The 21668-nt window shown below is 33.3% G+C and overlaps 1 protein-coding gene across 1 annotated transcript; it reads right to left on the minus strand.

Annotated features, from left to right (window-relative positions):
* Positions 1-5793: 5793 nt before the first annotated feature.
* Positions 5794-8676, minus strand: LOC106623665 (putative phosphatidate phosphatase). Its single transcript, XM_070111172.1, has one exon. It carries the CDS (start codon positions 8204-8206, stop codon positions 7139-7141), a length of 1068 nt encoding a protein of 355 aa, XP_069967273.1. The 5' UTR covers positions 8207-8676; the 3' UTR covers positions 5794-7138.
* Positions 8677-21668: the final 12992 nt, after the last annotated feature.

The following is a 21668-nucleotide window of genomic DNA, read 5'->3' on the forward strand; positions in this document are numbered from 1 at the left end:
CTAGGCGCGCGAGTACTTGTAGCTGAGTGCAGGCGCTCAAATTGTTGAAGCTGATTGAGTAAATAGCGCATGCACTGGCAAAGCAAGCAGCGCAAATAATTTATTTTTGCAATTTTACCAAAATGCTGACGTTACTTTTTTGGAATTTTAGCAATCATAAAAAAGCGTTGCTTTTGGCACCTGCTCTACGTAGTATTTTGCAGTTATTTTAATTGAATGGCTCATAATTCTCAGCTTTGTTGTGCTAACTAACTGTAAGCGTCTCATTAAATCGGTTATAGCGGTTGAGCAATTTCTGAAGTCTTTCACAGCGCGCAATGACCTTTACATTGTTTGCCGTAGTTAAATAAATTAAACAATACATAAAGCAGATATTAGTGTAAAATACAGCTATTCAATTTTTTTTTTTGTTTTTTCTCCACCAAAAATTCTTTTCTGCTTTATTAGCCTGCGCGCGTTGAGAAGATGCTTTCGGCCATTAATTAACTATGATTTGGCGCTCATTTGCGGCTGCTGATTCTCACTTTGGCAGACTTCGGTTGCGCAAATAAAAATTCACAACCGCTCATTGTTAATATTTTGTATTTGACGTTTTCGTCATCATCAGCATTAAAGCAAAATTTTGTAATATTTAATTTCCCAAACCACAGCATCAGTGCCAATTCAGCTGAAAATATTGCTTATGCACAGACACCTAAGCCAAGTCGGTGATGGTGAAAGTCAAGCGGCTGTGATTTCTTCGATCAATTTCCGAAAACATGAATCAGCATTAAGCGCCACATACTTACATGCAAACATACAAACATACATAAATACATACATACATATATACATTTCTATGAATATATTTCAAAACACGAAAGAAGACGCATGTAACGTATATGTATATTTATTAAGTGCCGTTAGTCCCAGCGTTCCTCGCATTATTGATTTAAAGTTGCGGTAAAATTTGGTGAATTTTAAGCAAGGAAAATGAAAGAGTTAACGGTATTGAAGTGATGCCATAAATCTTAAAATAATTAGGCTAAAAAGATTTTCGAAAACCCGTTAGAATAAAGAAGAAATCGCTAGTATGAATTGTGTTGACTATTTTAATTACAAACTGATATGACGCTGGATTCGGTATATCTTGTTATAGATATTCACAAAAACTATTCTCTGCATGGTTGCCATATGAAAGGAAGTGCAAGTAAGCAATGTACGTCTTGCAAAGCCTTACTATAAAATACTCGAACCTATACAAAATATTATACCATTTAAAAACAAACAAAAAATGTTGAAGTAGCCACATGTTTCAAATTTCACACAATATATTTTTTCATTTCATATGAAATAAAAATCTAATAATTCAATAATAGAAATTAGAACTCTTGAACGATTTTTTATTTTTATACAGGCGTTGCCATATTTATATAATTTAATTTATAAGAAATATGTTTTATTTTCATATTTCACAGGCTGGCATTCTTTTTCAAACCATAATTAATTCAAAAATAAACTTTTGTTATTAAAAATATGGCAACCTTGTATTTGCAATAAGTTTTACAATACGCAATATTTATAAACAAGTAAAATTAATATCAAATATTTTTTTTATTTTAGCAATTTTTTCCTACCGATACTGTCAATTCAAGATCCCCCAAATATAGAACGCTTTTACGAAAGCTTGATCTCCACACCTTGTAGTTAAAAAGCAATTCAGGATAAACTTTATTATCTTAGAGTTACTGAGAGGTAGTCTGAAACCTTCAAAATGAGTATTACTCTTGTTAAAGTACTATTTGCAGATATTTAGGGACTAATAGTACATCTGGAAATGAAAAAACTATTTAAAAAAGAGCATTACATTCCGCTTCAAAAAACATATCTCATCAATTAATCAAACATTTTTTATCTAAGATATATGAATCCACCCTCACATTTCCATATCTTTGAATGGTAAGTAAATATTCACACAAATTTTTAGATAAAAGACAATCACGAAATGGATTTTCCCACACGCGTGGCCATAACTGTGTAAAAAGTTGACACAGCAAATTTTGGTAGCCTTTAGTTCTCATGAGTATGAATTTTACTGCTCGAATATCAGCGGTCGAAACTGCCCTATCCCAATAAGACGTCTTTTAAATGTACTGCGATAACTTCTCATTCGCAAATTTACATACATACGAACACTCGTTCATATAAAATCTTCCTGACTTTAACGCGCTTAAGTCACTTGAGCGCTTTTGATATCGCCCACATAAAATTCACGTCACTACGGTCCGGTGACGCGTTGGTTAAGTGAATTTTTATAAACCAAAACAATGAATCATGATGTTGGTGGTCTCAAATGAAAGCTCCGACACATTTTATTCCTATGCTGCTGAAGCTTCATACACATATTTTTAAATATATAAACTTCATGTTATTACTCTGGAAGTTTATAATTTTCATTTTCTTCAGCTTTGTGTCTGCTGCTCATCATTTCTTTACTGTCGTCTACTTTGTTAATGTATTCTAGTAATAAGCCCACTCACCGTCTACTAATTCTTATAATCTTATATAAATATGTATGGTACTTATGCATATATATATTTCTCTTCCTTGTCTTGTCTTGTCGAAGTAATATTAATTTTAATTGAAAATAATTAAAGAATTTGTACTAAAAAAATTGTGTATGCAAATTTTCAAGTGAAATTAGTATAATATATATGCTTCTTGATTAACCTTAATTACGCGCATGAGACTTGTTTGGGTTATTATATTGAAAAATTAAAAAGCGTAAAGCAGAACATTAGACACTCTCAGATTTTGTAAATATTAAATCTGAAATATTTCGGAGTATATCAAAAACACTATTTTCCAGAAACTGTGGACTTATGTACATATAGCACTCATTTTACATTATGTTTAAGAAAACGTGCCCAGTTCAGGTTTTAAAGATATCTTACTTATCTGTCTACATTTTTAATATAAAAGGAACTCGCGAGGATCCTCATCTTCGGTATATGTAAGTTAGTTTTGGTATATACAGTTATAAAACTTAAAGAGCGAAAAGTTCACGCCCACTTTTTATGATTATTATAATTTATTAAAATCATTTTATTTCTTAACTTAATATTTTTCTTCGATTTTCGCAAATTTATTGTTCGAAAACTCATTTACTAATTGAATTTTCTTTTAGGCAATATGCGCCCATTATCGATATTTCAGTTACAAAGCTCCAAAATTTTGCTTATATCATGCGAGCACCTCATTTTGTGCTATTATCAAATTAATTAGAAAATGCCATTTGCTCACATAGAAAGTTTCCTTTTAAAAAACCTATATATGCAAATATTTGTTTTTTCGACTTCCTCGCTACTTTAATGCCGTCTTTTAATTTCGTAATATTTATTTCGCCCGCTCGCATCATATGCCGCGTGACACGTGCCTTTTGCAGGCGGTTTTTCATTGCTTACTTATTTTTAGTCGTTCCAATATATATGACAATGCCAACTAAATATTTGTGGAAGTTTACGAGTATAGGTATGTGTGTGTGTTGATATTGAAACGTAAAACAGCTCGCCGTTCTTAGTCAAGCGTGAGGCAATAAAAAAGCAAATAATCAAAGCAATCATGTTTAGTTAAGCTGTGTGTGTCCATGGCGGGTACAGCAGCGCTAAAACGGCAATGAGGCTTACTTAACCATAACTGTTACATACCCATACACATACATACATACTCGTAGATGTAGCGCTTGTTCCTGGTGCTTTTGTGAGTTAATTCAATATTAACTAGCAAAACAAAAAGACTGTAGTTTGCACTTTTTTCTTTTCCATTTCTATTTATTCAATTGGTTTGCACGGGCAAAATAAAATAATTAAGTAATACAATTTAACAGTGTTGTTTTTTTCTCGTTATAATTTCCATTTATGTATGCAAAAGTGCTGAATGCGCAAATTGATTGAGTAATAACTTGAAAACACTTGTGCTGTGGGAATTGCTGCAGAAAAAAGCAGACAAATGTGGAAGCATATTTGCAATGTGCTTCAAAAAAGAGTGTAGTGCACATATCACATGCTTAATTTTTGAAAAAATTTTTTTTGGACGCAAAATAGTGTTTTTGCTCATAAAATTAGCAAACATTTAAAGTCTCCACTTGCCATAAAAAGCATCTACTATAAATAGTTGTTATGTTAAGAAAGTAACAGTAATTAAAAAACTCTCTGCCTGGCAAGTAACGAAAAGAATACAAAAATTTGTTCTCCACGTATCGAAATGTATGACTTACGACCTTGTCAATGTTGAACTTGATTGCGGCTTTTACTTTTCTTTTCTTTTTTGCACTGAAATGATAAAAACTATATATAGGTAATATTTTTGATCTGGCAATGCTCTAAGCTCTATGATGCTGTTAATTTATGTTTTTTCAAGAGTACTCAACTAGAACTTTTCCACGTCAATTTAGTATCTAACAATGATTTGAGTGGTAACCAGTTAACCAATGAGGCATTAACCAACTAAAATTTTCTTCACTTCATTTAAAGGCTCATCCGTTACCGTTCTTAAGTCTTAGAAAACTTGGTTTTTTAAAAAATATACGAGAACCTGAATGTATTGTACATTGGGTTAGAGACAAGTCACAAAAGCAAAACTATTCATCCAGAAATTATTATTTCTGGTTTATATTTTATATATGATTATATTAGATCAGATGAAGCAATCGTTGCTGATAATCCAAAAAATATGAATTTATAATTCTTTGAATTATATTACAGTAGCTTGTGTCTAATAGGTTAGAGAAGTGAGTAACAAGTTACACAGTTATGTAAGTCGATGCCATAAGGTTACAAAGGAAACTTTAAAACTTACTTGGCATTACTTTACATTTCCACGTCAACTTCTTGATACAGGTTCACGCTCATCTTTAAACGTTTCCTGTAGAAATCGAGAATGTAGTCAGATTTAATTGTGAACGTTTGTTGTAGGTTGTCATACGAGAAATCTTAACAAAATATCATCCTTGCTCATTTTGAATCTAAAGCTTGTGATTTAGCTAATTTTAGGCTCAAAATGAATAGTATTTCGTTAGCGTGTGATTGTGCTGCATACCTGCAGAGGATATTTAGAAAAATAAGCAAAATTATACGCCCTTTTGTTTCTTTGTCGTTCTCCGCTTATATTGTTATATTAACTGTAAGGATTTCTCCAAAGTAAATAGATTTTCCAAGTTACGCTACATTGTAAAATCTACAGTGAATTTGAAATAAAAACTGATGAAATCGAAATAATCGAAAACAAAAACTGGTCGGTCAAGGACATCATGCAGTGGTTTATGCTGTTTCAAAATTAACAAAAACCTGCCGAAAAACACTGTCCACTTTCAACAGAGACAAATTAGGTAATCACTCTCTTATAGCTCCAATTCGATGCACTGCAAATTGAGATTATGTGTTTTAAAATTGGAATGAGAACCTTAAAAATTGGGCGGAAAAACTAACAAAAACACTTAATTCCTAGTTAGTTTCTATTACGCACCCTGTTTATTTTTTAAATACCGAAAAATTTTACTATTATTAAAATTTAATAATTTCGAATCATTTCATTTAATTTTTGCGTAAATAATATTTTTCTTAATTTCGTACGTTGCCAAAAATTTCGCTTGTTCAAATTACTAAAAAGTGATGTAAAATTGTTTGCCCTAATTATTTCTAACAAATTAAATAACAATTTGATATTACAAAATTAAACAAAAACAAAAAAAAATTGCCGACGTAGCTACAAGTGTGGATATTAATATGCAATAAATAAAAAAACATAATTGTTTTGTGATGATATAACAATAATTGTACTTTTTATTAAAAATTATTAAAACTGTTGAAGTTCTTCAAAGCGCATTTGACGAATTTCGCTTCAAACCAATTTGTAAATATATATATGTACATACATATATATATATGAATACATAGATCCATAGATATTCATAGTCACATTGAGTTACAAATATAAACAATCTTTTGATTAAAAATAGAAATAGGTGTATAAAAGATAGTTGACAATATAAATACAAATTGAAATCATAAATATACGCTTTGAAATAATTTGATAAAGCGATAGCTGTAAATTTGTAAAAACAAGAAATAATATACTATAGCTCAATAAATATACAATTTCTTATATAATAGTATATATAGTTTTCGTACATATAAATACGTTTTTATATAAATAATTGCCATTTAACTAGCGTTTTCGATAATAGTCATGTTTTCGAAAATATTCGTACTAGATGTTCAACAAAAAAGGTTATTAGCTGCGCACTTTAACGCTTCAAACTTCTTTGGAGACTTCCTAATTTTCTTTTTTCTTGGCATTTTATGACATATTACTTTATGTTTGACTTAAATTTAGATGTGTTGAAATGATATAGACATTGGAGACTTTTTTGGAGACATTAAAAACGCTATGTGCGGACTTCTAAACAGTGCATATACAATTAGATTTTCAAATTAAGTTATTTATAACGAAATTAATTTTGCAGACTTTGTGGAGACTTTTTAAAATAAGAATTATTTAACTTCTATAATTGTATTAGTATACAATGCACTTGAAATTAAGTGATTATTTGTGATGTAACAACCGTAGACTATCGTTTAAAGCCTTTAAAGATTTTAATTAACTTTTAATTAGAGCATAAACCTACTTACAATTAAGTAGCGACGAATTTAGACAAATTTGCAGTTATTTTTTAAAACTATTATGTGAATCATACGTTTACATATGCTCCACTTAAGACAAGTATGTAAGTGATTAGTGCCAACGTTGGCAATTAGCAACAATTAGCGTTTGACTAAGCAGTTGCAGACCTCAACAAAATCATTCAACTGTGAAATTCTGCAATACATGTAGACATGCATACAATTGTTTGCAGAATTTCTCTTTGCTACACGAATTCCAATGCCACATGCGTGCATTGCGAAATTAAAATTTAAAAAAACAAAAAAAAAATACAAATAATAACAAAATTGCAATGGCTTTCACTGCAGCTCAACTGCATTTCCAGACATTTCTTAAGTTTGTTGTATTTTGAACCACCGCCACTGCTGCTGCCACATGTGTGTATGTACGTGCGTTTCAATATATGTTTACATTTCGCCGCCTCTTCCAAATGCCCGCTTTACGGCACGTAACCATAGTTGTGGTATGTCTGACCGTAGGCGGCGTGATTCGGTCCGTGGTGCTGCAGATACGGCACACTGCCAAATGTGTACGCAGGCAAGACTGGCGTCGCCGATTGCGCCGACGCAGCTGCCAAACCGGAGTGCACTAAGATTTTCGACGCCACCGCAGAAGACGTTGAGCAACGGCCCTCAAAAAACTTGGCCACATAACGTGCCACCAACCAAGCAAATAAAGAGCCCAACAATATACCCACCAACACATCGGACCAGTGGTGCCAGTGATCGTTGATGCGTGTCAACGCCACATACCAAGCCAACATTACAGCGCTGAATTGCAGTAAATGCTTGAGTAGCTTGGAGCCGCGTGTGCTCAGCGCCACTTGCAAGTAGAGCGCTATATAGATCATGGCATAAAATACGGTCGAAGAGTGTCCACTAGGGAAGGACATTGCCATTTCAGCCATCATCCTATGACTCACATCACTTTCGCATTTGTAGTCGGTGAAGTAATGACCTTGATTCTGATCGAACTCGCAGTTGGTGCCGTCGCTAAAACGCGGCTTGCAGATGCTGAAGAAGTACGGACGCAAACGACCGATCGAACGCTTTCCTATCTCTGTAGTGACTAGTGTCATTAGTAAGCCAAGCAAATAGTAGCCTATTTGTGCGTAGATATTCTTCCAACGACGCCCACAGTGACACGACTCGTTTGCGGCATCTTGTGATGCATGTTGTTTCTTGCCGCGACTATGTGATAATTGGCGAAATAGTTCGACAACAAATATGACGAAGAATGGTATGCCGAAGATTATAATACATAGCGCTACAAACCCTATAGTTTGTGTGCCGGTGAAAGGATATTGTAACGACTCGTCGCCGCAAAAGAAGCCGCGCTTTTGTGGCGGTATCCATTGTCGCAAGGCGACTTCGACGGCAACCAGTATTACAAAGAGTAGTAGATCGATGAAGCGACGTAGAGCTACCATTGCAGACATGTTGTACTGCTTTTCTGGTTTTACTCGAATATTATACTTGAATTTTAATTCTATAAGACTTTTAAACATTCACTTTGTGTTTGTAAATTTAGGTTTCGTTGTTGTTTGGGTTTTCTTTTTATTGAATACAGATTACGTAACTTTACGTAGGCGACTTTCCAGTTTATGATTAGTATTTTTGTAATTTTTAATGAAACTTGAGTTATAGTGTGAGTTATTTAAATATAATATTCATTATTTGTCATTTCTGTGACATTGTAGACTTTTGTGTAGAGTTCTGCAAATTACTTTTTCTACTTTGGTTAACTCGCTAAAGCATTTCTGGCAATATTTATGCAATTTGTTAGATTTTCGTGTGTTTTGGAGACTTTGTAGACTTTTTATTTTATATACTTCGGTTATCTTCGACGTATTTTGCGCCGAAAAGCAAGGTTTTTAGACAAACATTTGCGACATTCCCTTATCTAAACGACTTTCAAGAACTCCACTGGCGCTTAATTTATTCACAACGCGCCTGTCACCTTTTTAGCGTTACTTTCAGTGCAAATCGGCACTGTATTTGTCAGATTTATTTACTGGTTTCTCTATAAATCACACATATAATTTGTAAATTAACTGGAATTTTAAGCTAACACCGCCAACCTTATTTTTTATAAGCTATTCATTTCGTTCGCTATGCTTTTCGAATTCTACGCTTTGTCGCTTTAACGGTTATTTTAAGTGCGCGAAAAAATTAGTATGCCGCAATCGCCAACAGCTGCATTCAACTATCGTTCGCCAACTGCACAAAGCGTTCAGCTTATTGGCACTGTTACTGCTATTGCTACTGATGATATTCGCTCTCGATTTTTGCCGCGCCGCACAACACGCTCAGACCGCACTTGAAAACTGACTAACCTATCGGCATGAATGTAAATACAAATTGAATCTGGTGCCTCGAAACACCGGTTGGTGCGCAAAGCCAGCCAAGCAGCAGGTTTCGACGATACTTCATTGTTATGCTACATTATGGTTTTTGTTATTGTACGTATGTTATTGATGTTGTTGTTTTTGCTATTGTATTTGTTGGCAGCGCCTTCACTGCTGCAATTGGCATGCCAGCAAAACATTAAAGTGAAGCAATAACACCCAAACACTGCAAAAACGAAAAATCTCAGCAAAACCAAACAACCAGCCACAATAACAACAAGTTAATGTTTGTTGTTGTTACCTTTAAATGTTCACTTGTCAGCTATAGAATGCCGCGCTCCATGGCCTCAGCAACACCAAAAGCAACTCAACTCAGCTGTTCTTGCGCACCTCTACCTCAGCGCAGCTTCTTCGCTTGCCGCCGCTCTCATCGGTTTCTCCAAGCGCGCGCATTGTCAATTTGCGCACACAAGCTGTTAACCAAATATCAACCAACACGTATGCATACAAGTACACACACACACACACATTCGCTGAACAATTACCAGCCATCGCATTTGTAAAACTCAATGGGTGCCACATTTTTATGTAAAAAAGCTTGAAATGCCAATAAGAAGAAACATGTTTTATTGTAACCATACCCCTCTCTAACACCTCACTTTAATCTCTGCTCACTCCATCTGACGTTTAGCTCGGTCATCCACAGTTAACAGTTCGCTATTCCAGTCGTCGCTGTTTACCTGTTGCCAACTGTTCACACAATTTCTCTGCCAATCACCTGCGAAATGTTGTTGCTATGTGTGTGCTGGACCTTCACGGCACATCTCAGAGAGTTTTCGCAAACAAATAAAAGAATTTACAGCATTTCTACGATATATGTCAATGGTGCGCAAACCTTTGGCAGGTACTTTAAATTTTGTACCCTGAGAGAAATTTTTCGATCTTTTCACATAGACTGTTTGTGTTCTAGGTACTTCTCAAATGCTCACTGGTAATTAGTATGGGTTAAATACACAGAAAAATTGTCGGTTTGCTAGTTAACACTGAAATCATCTTAAGAGAAATTTCGTTTTATAGGTTAGTTATGTTAATAACTGATATTTTCTATCAATTAACTGTGGGCTATTCAATTTCTCTTTTGCAAATATTAAAATAAATATTTTTCAACTTGTTGATCTCCTTAAAATGACAGTTAAGACATCATACTCGTCGATTAGGATAATATAAAATCAGCAAAGAAAATATAAAATATACTCGAATTAAGTTCGGATACTAAAATTTAATAGCACAGTTTGGTTTTAAGAAAAATAGTACAAACAATATTTGATTAGAACTTATTTGGTTTTAAGAAATATTGAACAAACATATATCTATTAGAACTCTTTTGAAACTCACAAAATTTTCATTCCCTAAAAATTTATTGTGTTTTATACGACTTCTGTGATCTTGAAAATGATTTCTCAATCTCAACTGAAAACAGTAGCATTGGATATATAATTTCAGATATTCTTTTAACAAGAATTTTTTAGCCTTGACAAGAACCAAAAAAATTACATAAAGAAAACTTTGGATTTTTGATCAAAAGTTTTGAACTAACCTAATGAAAAGATGAATTTATAACTTAAAGAAAGGTCCGTTGGTTTGATATTACCGGGCTCTTAGCAAACATATTGTTTGCGTATGCCAACGACAAAAAGTTTCCGTACTGAGAACTCTTTATTGTGACACAACCGTAGAACACACTTTATTAATTAAAAACTGAACAAGTGGAAAAAAATGCTGATGGCTAATATATCTTATAAAAACTTCAGAATTTCAAGTTTTTTCATCTGTTCTTTATAATAAAAAATAGTTAAAAAATTACCGTATACTTGTAAATACCAATAGATAATGCAAATAATCATTCACGTTAAAATATGCTTATTTACCGATCAAACGCGGAATGGAAATTTATCTGGATTTTCACTTTTAAAATTTATTAATTTTTTTCCAAGTACCCAGAGTACAGTACATACAGACCTGGCTTTATATGTATATATGAACGCTTAAAAGTTTATTTACCTCTTTGTTGTTTTTACTGCTTTCGTTACTGCAATGCCGCTTTTATCAGGTAATTTATAAATAACGCGAACTTTACGAATTCTGGCATGTCGTCTGGCATGAGCATTTTCACACACACACACACAAGCACATCTGGCATATTCGTGCAATAATTGAAAAGCTTCCCCAAAGTGGGGGATATTCCGCAAATCGCCAAGTTTTGCTTGCACAATGATAACTTGCATTGCTACGGGAGACAAAAAAATTAGTTGGTGCATAATTTACCAAAAACCCAGTGGCAGAAAATGTGGGTGTAGTGGAGCGGAAAGTGGTTGAAGTGGTCGTTGTGAGTTGAACTGTCGAAGGAGAGAATTAATTTATTTAAAAAGAAAATAAAGGCAAACAATATTGTATGAAGAGCGCCAAATATTTGCCAACAAAAAATATTCATTTGTTATGTCAAAAAAATTTAGATTTTAGTGCTAATGACAGTTATTTAATTTTAAAATTTGTAATTTGTGGCTTTTGTGATTTTGTAGACTTATATGTAGAGTTACGAAAGCTACTGTTTTCACTTTGTTTAACTCACTTAAGCATTCCCGATTATATTTACTGAATTTGATAGACTTTTGTATATTTTGGAGACTTTGTAGACTTTTTAATTTTCTATGCTATGGTAAGTTTGGCAAATTTTGCACCATAAAACAAGGTTTTTACACAATAATTTATGGCATGCACTTATCAAAATATTAATTTGTTTTGTCAAAAAAAGCAAATTAATTAATTTCAAATTAATTAATATTTATTACCATTTAGTTTAAATATTCTAAAATGGTATTTTCAATACAAACAAAGAAAAAAATAGTTTTCAATAATTTAAAGTACATTAAGTACTAATAATAAATAAATACGTTATTGTTTCAATAATTTGAATTAACAAAAAACTTTTTTGTTCAAAAACAAATTGTTTAACAGTTTTATCAACCATATAAATTTTTGATCTAATTTTTCCATCAATAATTATTATTATTTTTTGTGGATATATATCCTTTGTTATATCACATTTATGTATGTTCCATTGATTTAGGCGCGTTCAATAACTATTTTCCAAAATGTACAAAAATTGTGTTTTTTAATAATCTCTAATAATTTCTCCCTTTTTTGGTGCAGTGCAATAATTTTGTAGTCAAACTGTTTTGCTACAGGCCGCTGATTGCTTATTTACATATCTTTCGGTTTACCTGTTTACAGTCCGCATAAGGCCTGTGTAGACATCAAGGCACTCGGCGTTAAGCAGTATTCAATGTTAGCGCATGCGATGGTGCATTACGAATCGGAAGTGATTCGGTAATATTTTTTTTTTAATATTTACATATATCTAACTCAAATAGAAACACAAAGTGAAATATTCATAATTATTTTCTGAAAAAAATCATCTAAGAAAAGTCCATGTAAACACACAGCTGAATGGAATTACTGCCGCTGTCCAGCAGTCATAGTAGTCATCAACGCGATAAATACCAAGTCGAAGTCAATAAAAGTCGACTGTGCTGATTAATTAGCATTTAGGTATAAGTATGCTTACTTTCGTTCACACTTTGCAGCGTGGAATTTCCATAATCTTTATTAAATGTGCATATTATTAGACTGTTCCAACGTATATCCAAGTTTCCATGTAATGGAATTGCACAATTTTTATATGTAATTTTATTCTTAAACAAAGTTATTACTACAATATTAATTTCATCACTTTTTTTTGTGAAATTTGTGTTGATACACCTCTTTCTACACACTGACGAATTTAATTGTGTAATTGCTGCGATCGAAGCTTTACTCAACAGCTAGCTGATATATTAAGAGGGGTACTACACATGCTTGCGCGATTGCATTACTAGAGCTTTCATAAAAAAATATTGAAGCTTTTGTATAAAATAATGTCTGGCAAGCTTTGATTATTTTCATTTGAAAGCTTTTTGTAATATTCAAACATCTCAGCTTTCTAACTGGTTTTTTCGTTGTATGCACCATTAGTGCTATTATTTATGAACGCAGCGGTAACAAGAATTGATAGCTAAATAAATAGTAATTGAAACAAAAGCCTTCAGATTGGTCTTTACATACATATATTTATCAAACAAATTAATGAAACGACAACGAAAATTATGATAATAATGCTGAATATATTTTTGCTGAATTCTATTGTACCCTGAGTTTTGGTATAAGCAAACATATAATATTATATATATGTATGTACATATCAGATATCAGAACAGCTTGAATAATGCTGTTAGCTCGTCTTAGTAACTCTTAAGCATACTTTGGTCGAAGAAACAATTCATATTAGCCTGATATATTTGAAAATTGATAAATTTAGCGTTGCTAGTTTAGCTTCAGTTTTTTCTCAAATAAAATGCTTGCATTTAGGAAACTAATTGTAAAGCGCATTACTCGCATTACTCGCATAATGAGTCAATATTGTTAAATTTAAACTCGATTGTTATTTTTTTTATAGTCACAAAGAATATTACTATAAATAGAATGTAAACTAAATGGTGACTAATATTAATTGGCTGATAATTATATGAGCAATTATATTGCTGTCACTAGGAGTACTAACGAAGAAGCGTTAACATATTGAAATACCTAAAAATAAGTAATAAAATTATTCTCCATGTTTTTTAACCTAGAGTTTTGTAAAACAGTTATTCACAGTTGTGCAAGAAGTATGTTGCACAGAAAGTTTTTTTAATTATTCTGTTAAATTTAAAATATTTGTGCAAAAAAGAAATTGCCATATATATGAAAATAAATTAAATTGTAAATAAAAAATTAATTTAATTTAGAAATCGTTTAGAATTTTATTAAAAATTACCATAAACTGCTCCTAAAAAATATTAAAAAGTATACATTAATTATTTATCGCAATAAATTGACGACTGTCCGCTGCTACTTGGCCTTTAACTATTTCGATATTACGGAATTGACTGCTTGATTTTGTCGTTTATCGCAACTTTACTGCCATATTCAAGTTACGACAACATCAAACTGTAATCGAATAAAAAAAAAATATCTAAGTGTTTGCAGAACACTCGTAAACAACTTGAAAATTATCGAAATAATTAATTGAAAATTTTCATAAATGGGCAAGCAGTTACACAAGCATATTTGGGAGGAAATAGGTCAATGGGCAGCACTAGCAAGATATACTCATGCATGATTTCATAGTTTTTATATTTTTATATGTATTTCTCGAGAGAAAATGTTATTGCAAAAAATTATTTTGTTCAATCAGATGATTTTTATGCATTTGCGTACATCTGATATGTATATACTTATGTATGTATGTATATATGAATATGTACAATATATGTACATATGCCTGCTTGCTCTATTAAATCAAGCAAATGCTACAAAATAAACAAACTTCATTTCAATATCTACAGTAATATCATAAGCATAACCATATACCTATTTACATTTGTTGCAAGTGCATTCATATGCGCCTATGTATGTATGTATGTATGTGTAATAATAAGCATTTTCACACAAGTAGCTCATCACCAAAAAAAAAAAAAAAAAATCACGAGAAGAATGTATATCTCATAACATTGACATTAAGAGTAAGAAAAATTAAATTGGGCTACCCTAATGGAAATTGCCGACTGAAAAAGTTAGTGCCAATATTTATGCTCTGAACAGGTTATGTCTATGAAGTTTGCCACAAAACTCGTAGCACTTAGAAGAAAACGTCGGAGACCCTATACAATATATATATATATATAGATATAATATATATATGTATATATATATATAATATATATATGTATGTATATATATATTTAAATGTATGTACAATATAATATATATAATATATAAATGATCAGTATGACAACTTAAGTCGATTTAGCCATATCCGTCAGTACATACGCGATTTAGTCACTCAGTTTTTGAGATATCGTTATGAAATTTTTCACACATTCTTTTCTCTTCAAGAAGCTGCTAATTTTTTGGAACCGGCAATATCGCACAACTATAGCATATAGCTGTCATACAAACTGAACGATTGGAATCAAGTGCTTGTATGGAAAACTTTTTCATTTGACGAGTTATCTTCACGACATGGCATAAATAATTTCCAAGACAATAACTCAATATCGGTAAAAATTGTTCAGATCGGATGACTATAGCATATAGCTGTCATACAAAATGAACGATCAAAATTAAAATAAATTTTTTTATACCAATTCGATTCAGCCAAAGTGAACGCTATTTCTTATTTATTTATTTATTTATATTTTTATTTTATAATATCAGTGTTTTATGCCTTCAGAAATATCTTTCCAATGTCGAACCTTCAAAAAATTCGTAAAGCTACTAAAAACTACGCAAAAAGTTTTCTTATTCGATTTTTTTTTTATCCAAGCATTTTGCTAATAATGAAATTCCGCAGATGGTGTTGTCAAAGAAAAGTGTATAATATTCGCTAAATTCCCATTATTAAAATATATTTACGACGCAACTGAACTAAAAGCACATTAATTTCCTACCGGGTCCCTTGAGCGCAAATAAAATACGAAGACTACAAAATGCTCGCTCGCTCTTCATTATATATACATGTACATATGTATGTATGTACATTCGATATCAGAAGCTTCGCAAAGCGATTGACAGTTGCCACTCAAGCGTCACGAATGAATAGGAAAGAAATAAATTATAAGAAGAAAAAGAAAACAAGAGGGACACCAGCATTCACCCGCTTGTTTATTGCCACTTTTGTTTCTGCTTTTCATACATACTTACAGTTATCTGACAATGGCGGCGAGATCGCTTTTATGCTACAAGCACAACAATGTGATGAGCGCTGAATGGTCAGTGGCCGCTGCTGCGCATGTGTGTGTGTGTGTGCCTAGTAAGCAGCATTTATTTGCGGCTATCTGCATACATATCTGCATGGAACTTAAAGTAATTTGCCGCAAATTGAGTGGCCTACTTTTTGTTCCAATTTTGTATGCCACCATATGCAAGCGTGTATGTGTGTCCGCCTATTGACTCAAGCTCATTAGCCGCCGGCATAGAATTATCGACAGCGTTTTACGAAATATTATGCACTTGAATGCTCATTTATTATCATCTGAGCACTTATCTTAGCCAACACATGCAAATATGCACACATACATGCATATGTACATATATATATATAGTTCCCAAGCATGGAACGAGCGCGTTCATTCGATTTTTCGTTTTTCCAACCGTTCATATCAAATGTCAGCGATTGCCAATGGCAGTGTCAGCGCGTAATGAATTGGCCATACGGCATTACTTTTGCTGTTAAACAATATAAATTAGTGGCTGCAACTTAAAGTGCCGGCTACCTTGAGAAATTTGGAAAAAAGCAACAAATAAATATTTCGACCTAAATTCGCTGGCGTCTTTGATAACGAAAACTGCATTTAATTGTAGTACACGAATAATTGCTTTGAAAGTTCTTAAGCAGCATACATACTACAGACTACTATATACATACATATATATAGTCGTACTTCCCCCTGCAACACTTGTACTTGTTTATTTACACAATTAACTGCTCGATTTCTTATTTATGTCGCCACCATCGCAGGTGAAGCATGCGCACTAATCCCTTTAGCACGACGAATACAAAAGAACGCGGACTTTGAAGTACACACATATACACACACAAATACACACATAAGCACACTAAAGCATAAGTGCGGGGCTTATCAAAAGAACAACAACTAGAAAATGCTTTGCGAGATATTAACCAACAGCACTGTCACTCTGCTTATAATACAAAAGCGTAGACAGACAAGCAGCAGCGAGCAAGAAGAGCAGCCGCACAATTGGCACTGCCGGCAGCGACGTTGCCGTCAACATCTGAGTTGTGAAAATTATTTAATTACATTTGATAATTGAATAGAATTTTAACACAATGAACTTTAATGCTGATGACTGGATGAGCGGTTGTGTATGTGTTGGCCAGCGATGAGATTGCGAAGCGTGCATTTTAGCGCAATTGAGGGGCATACGAGCAGCCAGACAGACATACAGCTACATATAAATCGACACAAATACTGCATAACAGCAATTACAATTGCCGCCGACAGAAATTCCTCACTTAAACTAAAATGATAGTCATTGCAACAACAACAATAAATAAAGGCTAAATTTCGTCGACGTTGACACAATGACAAAGACAACTCAATTGTGCGAAATTGCGTATGATTTTGAACATAAATTATATCGTAAATATGCAAGCAATTCCTGTGCCTCAGTGCCGTTGAGTGGGCTGTACACACTATGTTAAATATGTAAAGTGTAAGGAAATAAGTGTTAAATCGAAAATTAATGCGTACTTATTTCGTTTGCAAATAATTGCCGTTAGCTCATAATTCTCAACAGCTTTATGCACTCTTTAAGACGATGGTGAATGATTTTAAGTCTCTCACGGCTTCAATGCCAAGCTCGATGTGACTAGCAATTTAAGGGAAGTAATAGGCAGTGCTAGAGACAATATATATCGGGTTTTCTAATAGGGACGATATGATTTCTAACTGTCGTTTCAGCTATTTTTGATATGTCATGATTTGTAATTTTTTTATTTTTCATTGTATTCAATAATGTTTACAATGTCATCATGGAAAGATAAACGCAAGAACAACGTTTACAAATTATTCGATTTTATTAAAAAAAAAATTATTGTTCTCCAATTGCAATTTTTTTAAGAAAATTATCATTTCCGATGTGGCTCACTTTCATCTGGGCGGTGCGATAAATAATCAAAACTGTCGATTCTGATGCGAAGAAAATCCACAAATTATTCATGAACAATCATTACATTCACCTAAATTGACAGTTTTGTGTAATTTTTGGTCTAATGGAATCATCGGTGGCCCGTACTTCTGTCGAAATGAAGCTGCTGACACCGTTACTGTCTATCGGAAGCGGTATAGATCGATGCCAACTTTTTATGGCAGCAATTAGAAGAAGTTGAACTTGACAATATCTGGTTTCAACTAGGCGGAGCTACCTGCCACACAGCACATGCAACAAGCGAATTATTGCAAAAAAAGTTTGTAGATTCGATAATTTCAAGATATTGTGACATTGAGTGGCCTCCAAGAAAATGTCATTAAGCGCCTTTAGACTAATTCTTGTGCGGTTATTTGAAGTCATTGGTCTTTAGCAATAAACCAGATTCTCTTCAAGCTTTCGAAGTTCATATTGAACGTGCTATTCATGACATTCAACTTGATTTAGTGGAAAACGTACACGAATAATGGGTTCATCGAATTCGTTCCTGCAAAAGAAGTCGTGTAGGCCTTTGAATGATGTTATGTTCAGAACTTCAGATCAATTGTGCATCACACTAAATAAGAAACGTTTGAATTTTTTAACAATTAGTATTTTTTTCTTGAAAAAAATCATATCACTCTTATTGGAAAACCCTTTACATAGGTCTACTTACTAGCGCATTGATTAAACAAATTTCGCTCTCTTAATGAACCTTTTAAATTTTTTTCACTAGCTACATTTATGCTGATATGTGGTGAGATATCCACGATTCCCAAGGAAATGAGTTGGAGAGAAAGGGACGTGTGCAAAATTTCTGATCGATATCTCAAAAGCTGAGTGACTAGTTCGCGTATATATACCTATGCTAACAGACGAACAGACAGATAGACATGGCCTTAATCGATTCAGTTCGTCATGTAGATCATACATATATTTATTTGTTATAAGCTTTCTGACGTTTCATTCTGGGCATTGCAAACTTAGTGACACACTTATTATACGCTGTTCAGGGTATAAAAAGAGGTTTCCCAAAATAACTGCTGGTTATGTCAATCAGTCAAAATTCAGACAATATCAGTTAAGCGCCAGACCATAACACGGAACCCTTTCTTCCACGCTGAATACACTTAATATTTGAAATTCTATAATCTGTGACTATATATGTATATGATATTGTCCATATGTTGGAGGTCTTATATAAAACTTAGTTACCGTGACACTCTCTAGTAAGTCCAAACACAGTTAGCGCTTTCTTTAATAGTGGCTGTACTGTTTTATGTTCAGTATTATAGCAAATCTGTCTGAGTTCTGATTATAGCTTGAGACTTGGTCAGTTCGTTACTACTTTTTTTCGTATTTGTACTTTTTGTAAACCGTCAGCCTGAACATATTTTATAACTTTTATTTTCGAAATTAATTTTTCGCTCATTCAATATTCTTTTTCTTTTTATGAATGTAAATAGCTTTCTGTGTCTATGGGTAAACTAAGGTAAATTCATTGTACTGGGATTGTAAACAAATTTTATTAAATTTTTTTAAAATTTATTAAAAAATTTTTTTATTACTGCGCCAGTCGCAGCATACAGAGATCCACTGAAATCCAATTATAGGCTTTGCATTCACTCACACATTCCAGCTGTGGGCAAGACAACCAAAAAATTCGCAAATAATCAGAAAGAAAGAAAAATTACTTAAAATCGTTTTTATGCCTCCTCCTGAGCAAGGCTTTGATGCACTGCTCTGCTCCACTATGTGCACAGCCTTAGGGGTTGTCAAGCGCTGACAATTGTGGGTGCTTTTAATGTACCGAAGCGAACTTGATTATGCAATACTTTTATGATGTGACAAATCAATCAAACAGCGCTTAGCTACCGAAAGCAATAAACAGTTAGATAATTTTATATAATAACAAATATTTGCTTTCGAACTAAGTACAACAGCCTAGACCCTGAAAATTGGAAATGCCAATAAAGCGGCTATGCCTGAGGGATATTTGTGTGTGCGTGTGCCTGCCTGCTGCTCATTTACTCATTTGATTGATTGTCAATTGTCAATTGCAAAGCCACACACACACTTATGCACGCTAGCACGTACAACTGCAAGCGATAAGTCAATAGAGTGGGATCTGCCTATACTTTATAATATGTAGTTAGCTAAGTACTTAAGCACACATTTTGTATGGTATGCCATGCAACAATAACAACAACAAAAACTACAACAAATGCAATATTTGTGAAGCAAACCGTAAGTGCATTAGCAAATTTTTCGCGTATCTGCAATGAGATGGTGAAGTCAAAGTGTCACTGCACTAACGGATATGGAAGTAAGCTAACTGTACACACGAAAAATGTGAAAAAGTAATAATAAAGTACAAGTATCTGCTTATGCGCGCACTTGCCACTATTCACACGCAAGCATGTGTGTGTGTGTGTGTGCGACTGCACTTACATGTGTAGCTTAGTGTTAAGATAGTAGTCAGGCGTTGCAGCTGCTGCTGGCGTCAACTGCGCTGCTAACGTAGGCGCACGCTGCGACAGCGCGCTGTCAACTTAATGCACAAAGCGTGATTGGTTTGGTTGTGCGGCGACGCCGCTGAGTGGTTTTGAAGTGAAAAGGTCAATATTGACAGAGCGACTCACACTTGGAGATGCAAGTAAGCGTACAAATGGACTTGCAACTGCATATTTGCGTAAGTGTATGTACAAAATTTATGTAAATACATTTATGGAAATGTTGCTTTTCCTCGCTGTAGTATACGTGTTTCTGTGTGCTGCGCAATTGCAGCGCGCGCAAACGCGGAAAGTCGAACGCCAAACGCAATAGTTCACAAAACAACAACAAACATAAATAATGAGTCAAAAACTACTAGCAACAACAACAACAACCACAACTAATGTTTTATGTGGCTAAGCGGCAATAACATTTTATTTATGTACAAGCTTTCTCATGTTGTTGTTGGTTTTTGTTGTACGCGCACTTCACTTTTTTCTTGTTTTTGTGTCACTTTTTTATGCTGCAAGATTACATTGTGACATTCAATAAGTGACATATATATATAAGACACTTAAATTGAATTAGAGCTTGGAATTGCATATATATTTCTTGTACAAAACTTTAAATTACAACAAAAATTCAAAATTGGGTAAGTTCAGGTGAAAGTATTACAAAAAAAAAAAATGGCACACACATATACGCTTTAAATGTGCATTTCTTATATACACAAAGGTTATAAAAAATTTATTTTGACTTTGTTCGGTCAGTTAGTATGGCAGCTATATGCTATAGTGGTCCGATCTGAAAAATATGTCGAGTTTCGTATAGAAAAGAATATATATTATTCAGAATCTTCGACGTTTACTTTTGTGTGTTGCAAGCTGCGTGGCAAAATAAATATTCCCTGTTCAGTATATAAAAAATCTACATGGCAACTCTATGCGTTTGAAATTTCCCATATTTTATATAAAATTAAAATTTCTCAAACTGAGTTTAGGTCGCTTGGGCTATTGCGGTTGACACTTATTACTTGACAACTCATTGACACTCATTATTTATTTCAATGAAACGTGCGGATATCTACATACACACACACAATCGCAGAGACATATAAAACTGATCTTTGTGACCGCAATGTCAGCGCTTGCGGTTCTATATATCACTTGTAACGCCGCCCTTTCGTCTATTAAAAATGGTTTTATAAGCGTTATACAAAGCAAGAACTACATACATTAAAAGCAACTGAAATTAAATTAAACAACAACAACAGAAAAAACCG

Source organism: Bactrocera oleae, chromosome 6, assembly GCF_042242935.1.
Source record: "Bactrocera oleae isolate idBacOlea1 chromosome 6, idBacOlea1, whole genome shotgun sequence".
Classification (NCBI taxonomy): domain Eukaryota; kingdom Metazoa; phylum Arthropoda; class Insecta; order Diptera; family Tephritidae; genus Bactrocera; species Bactrocera oleae.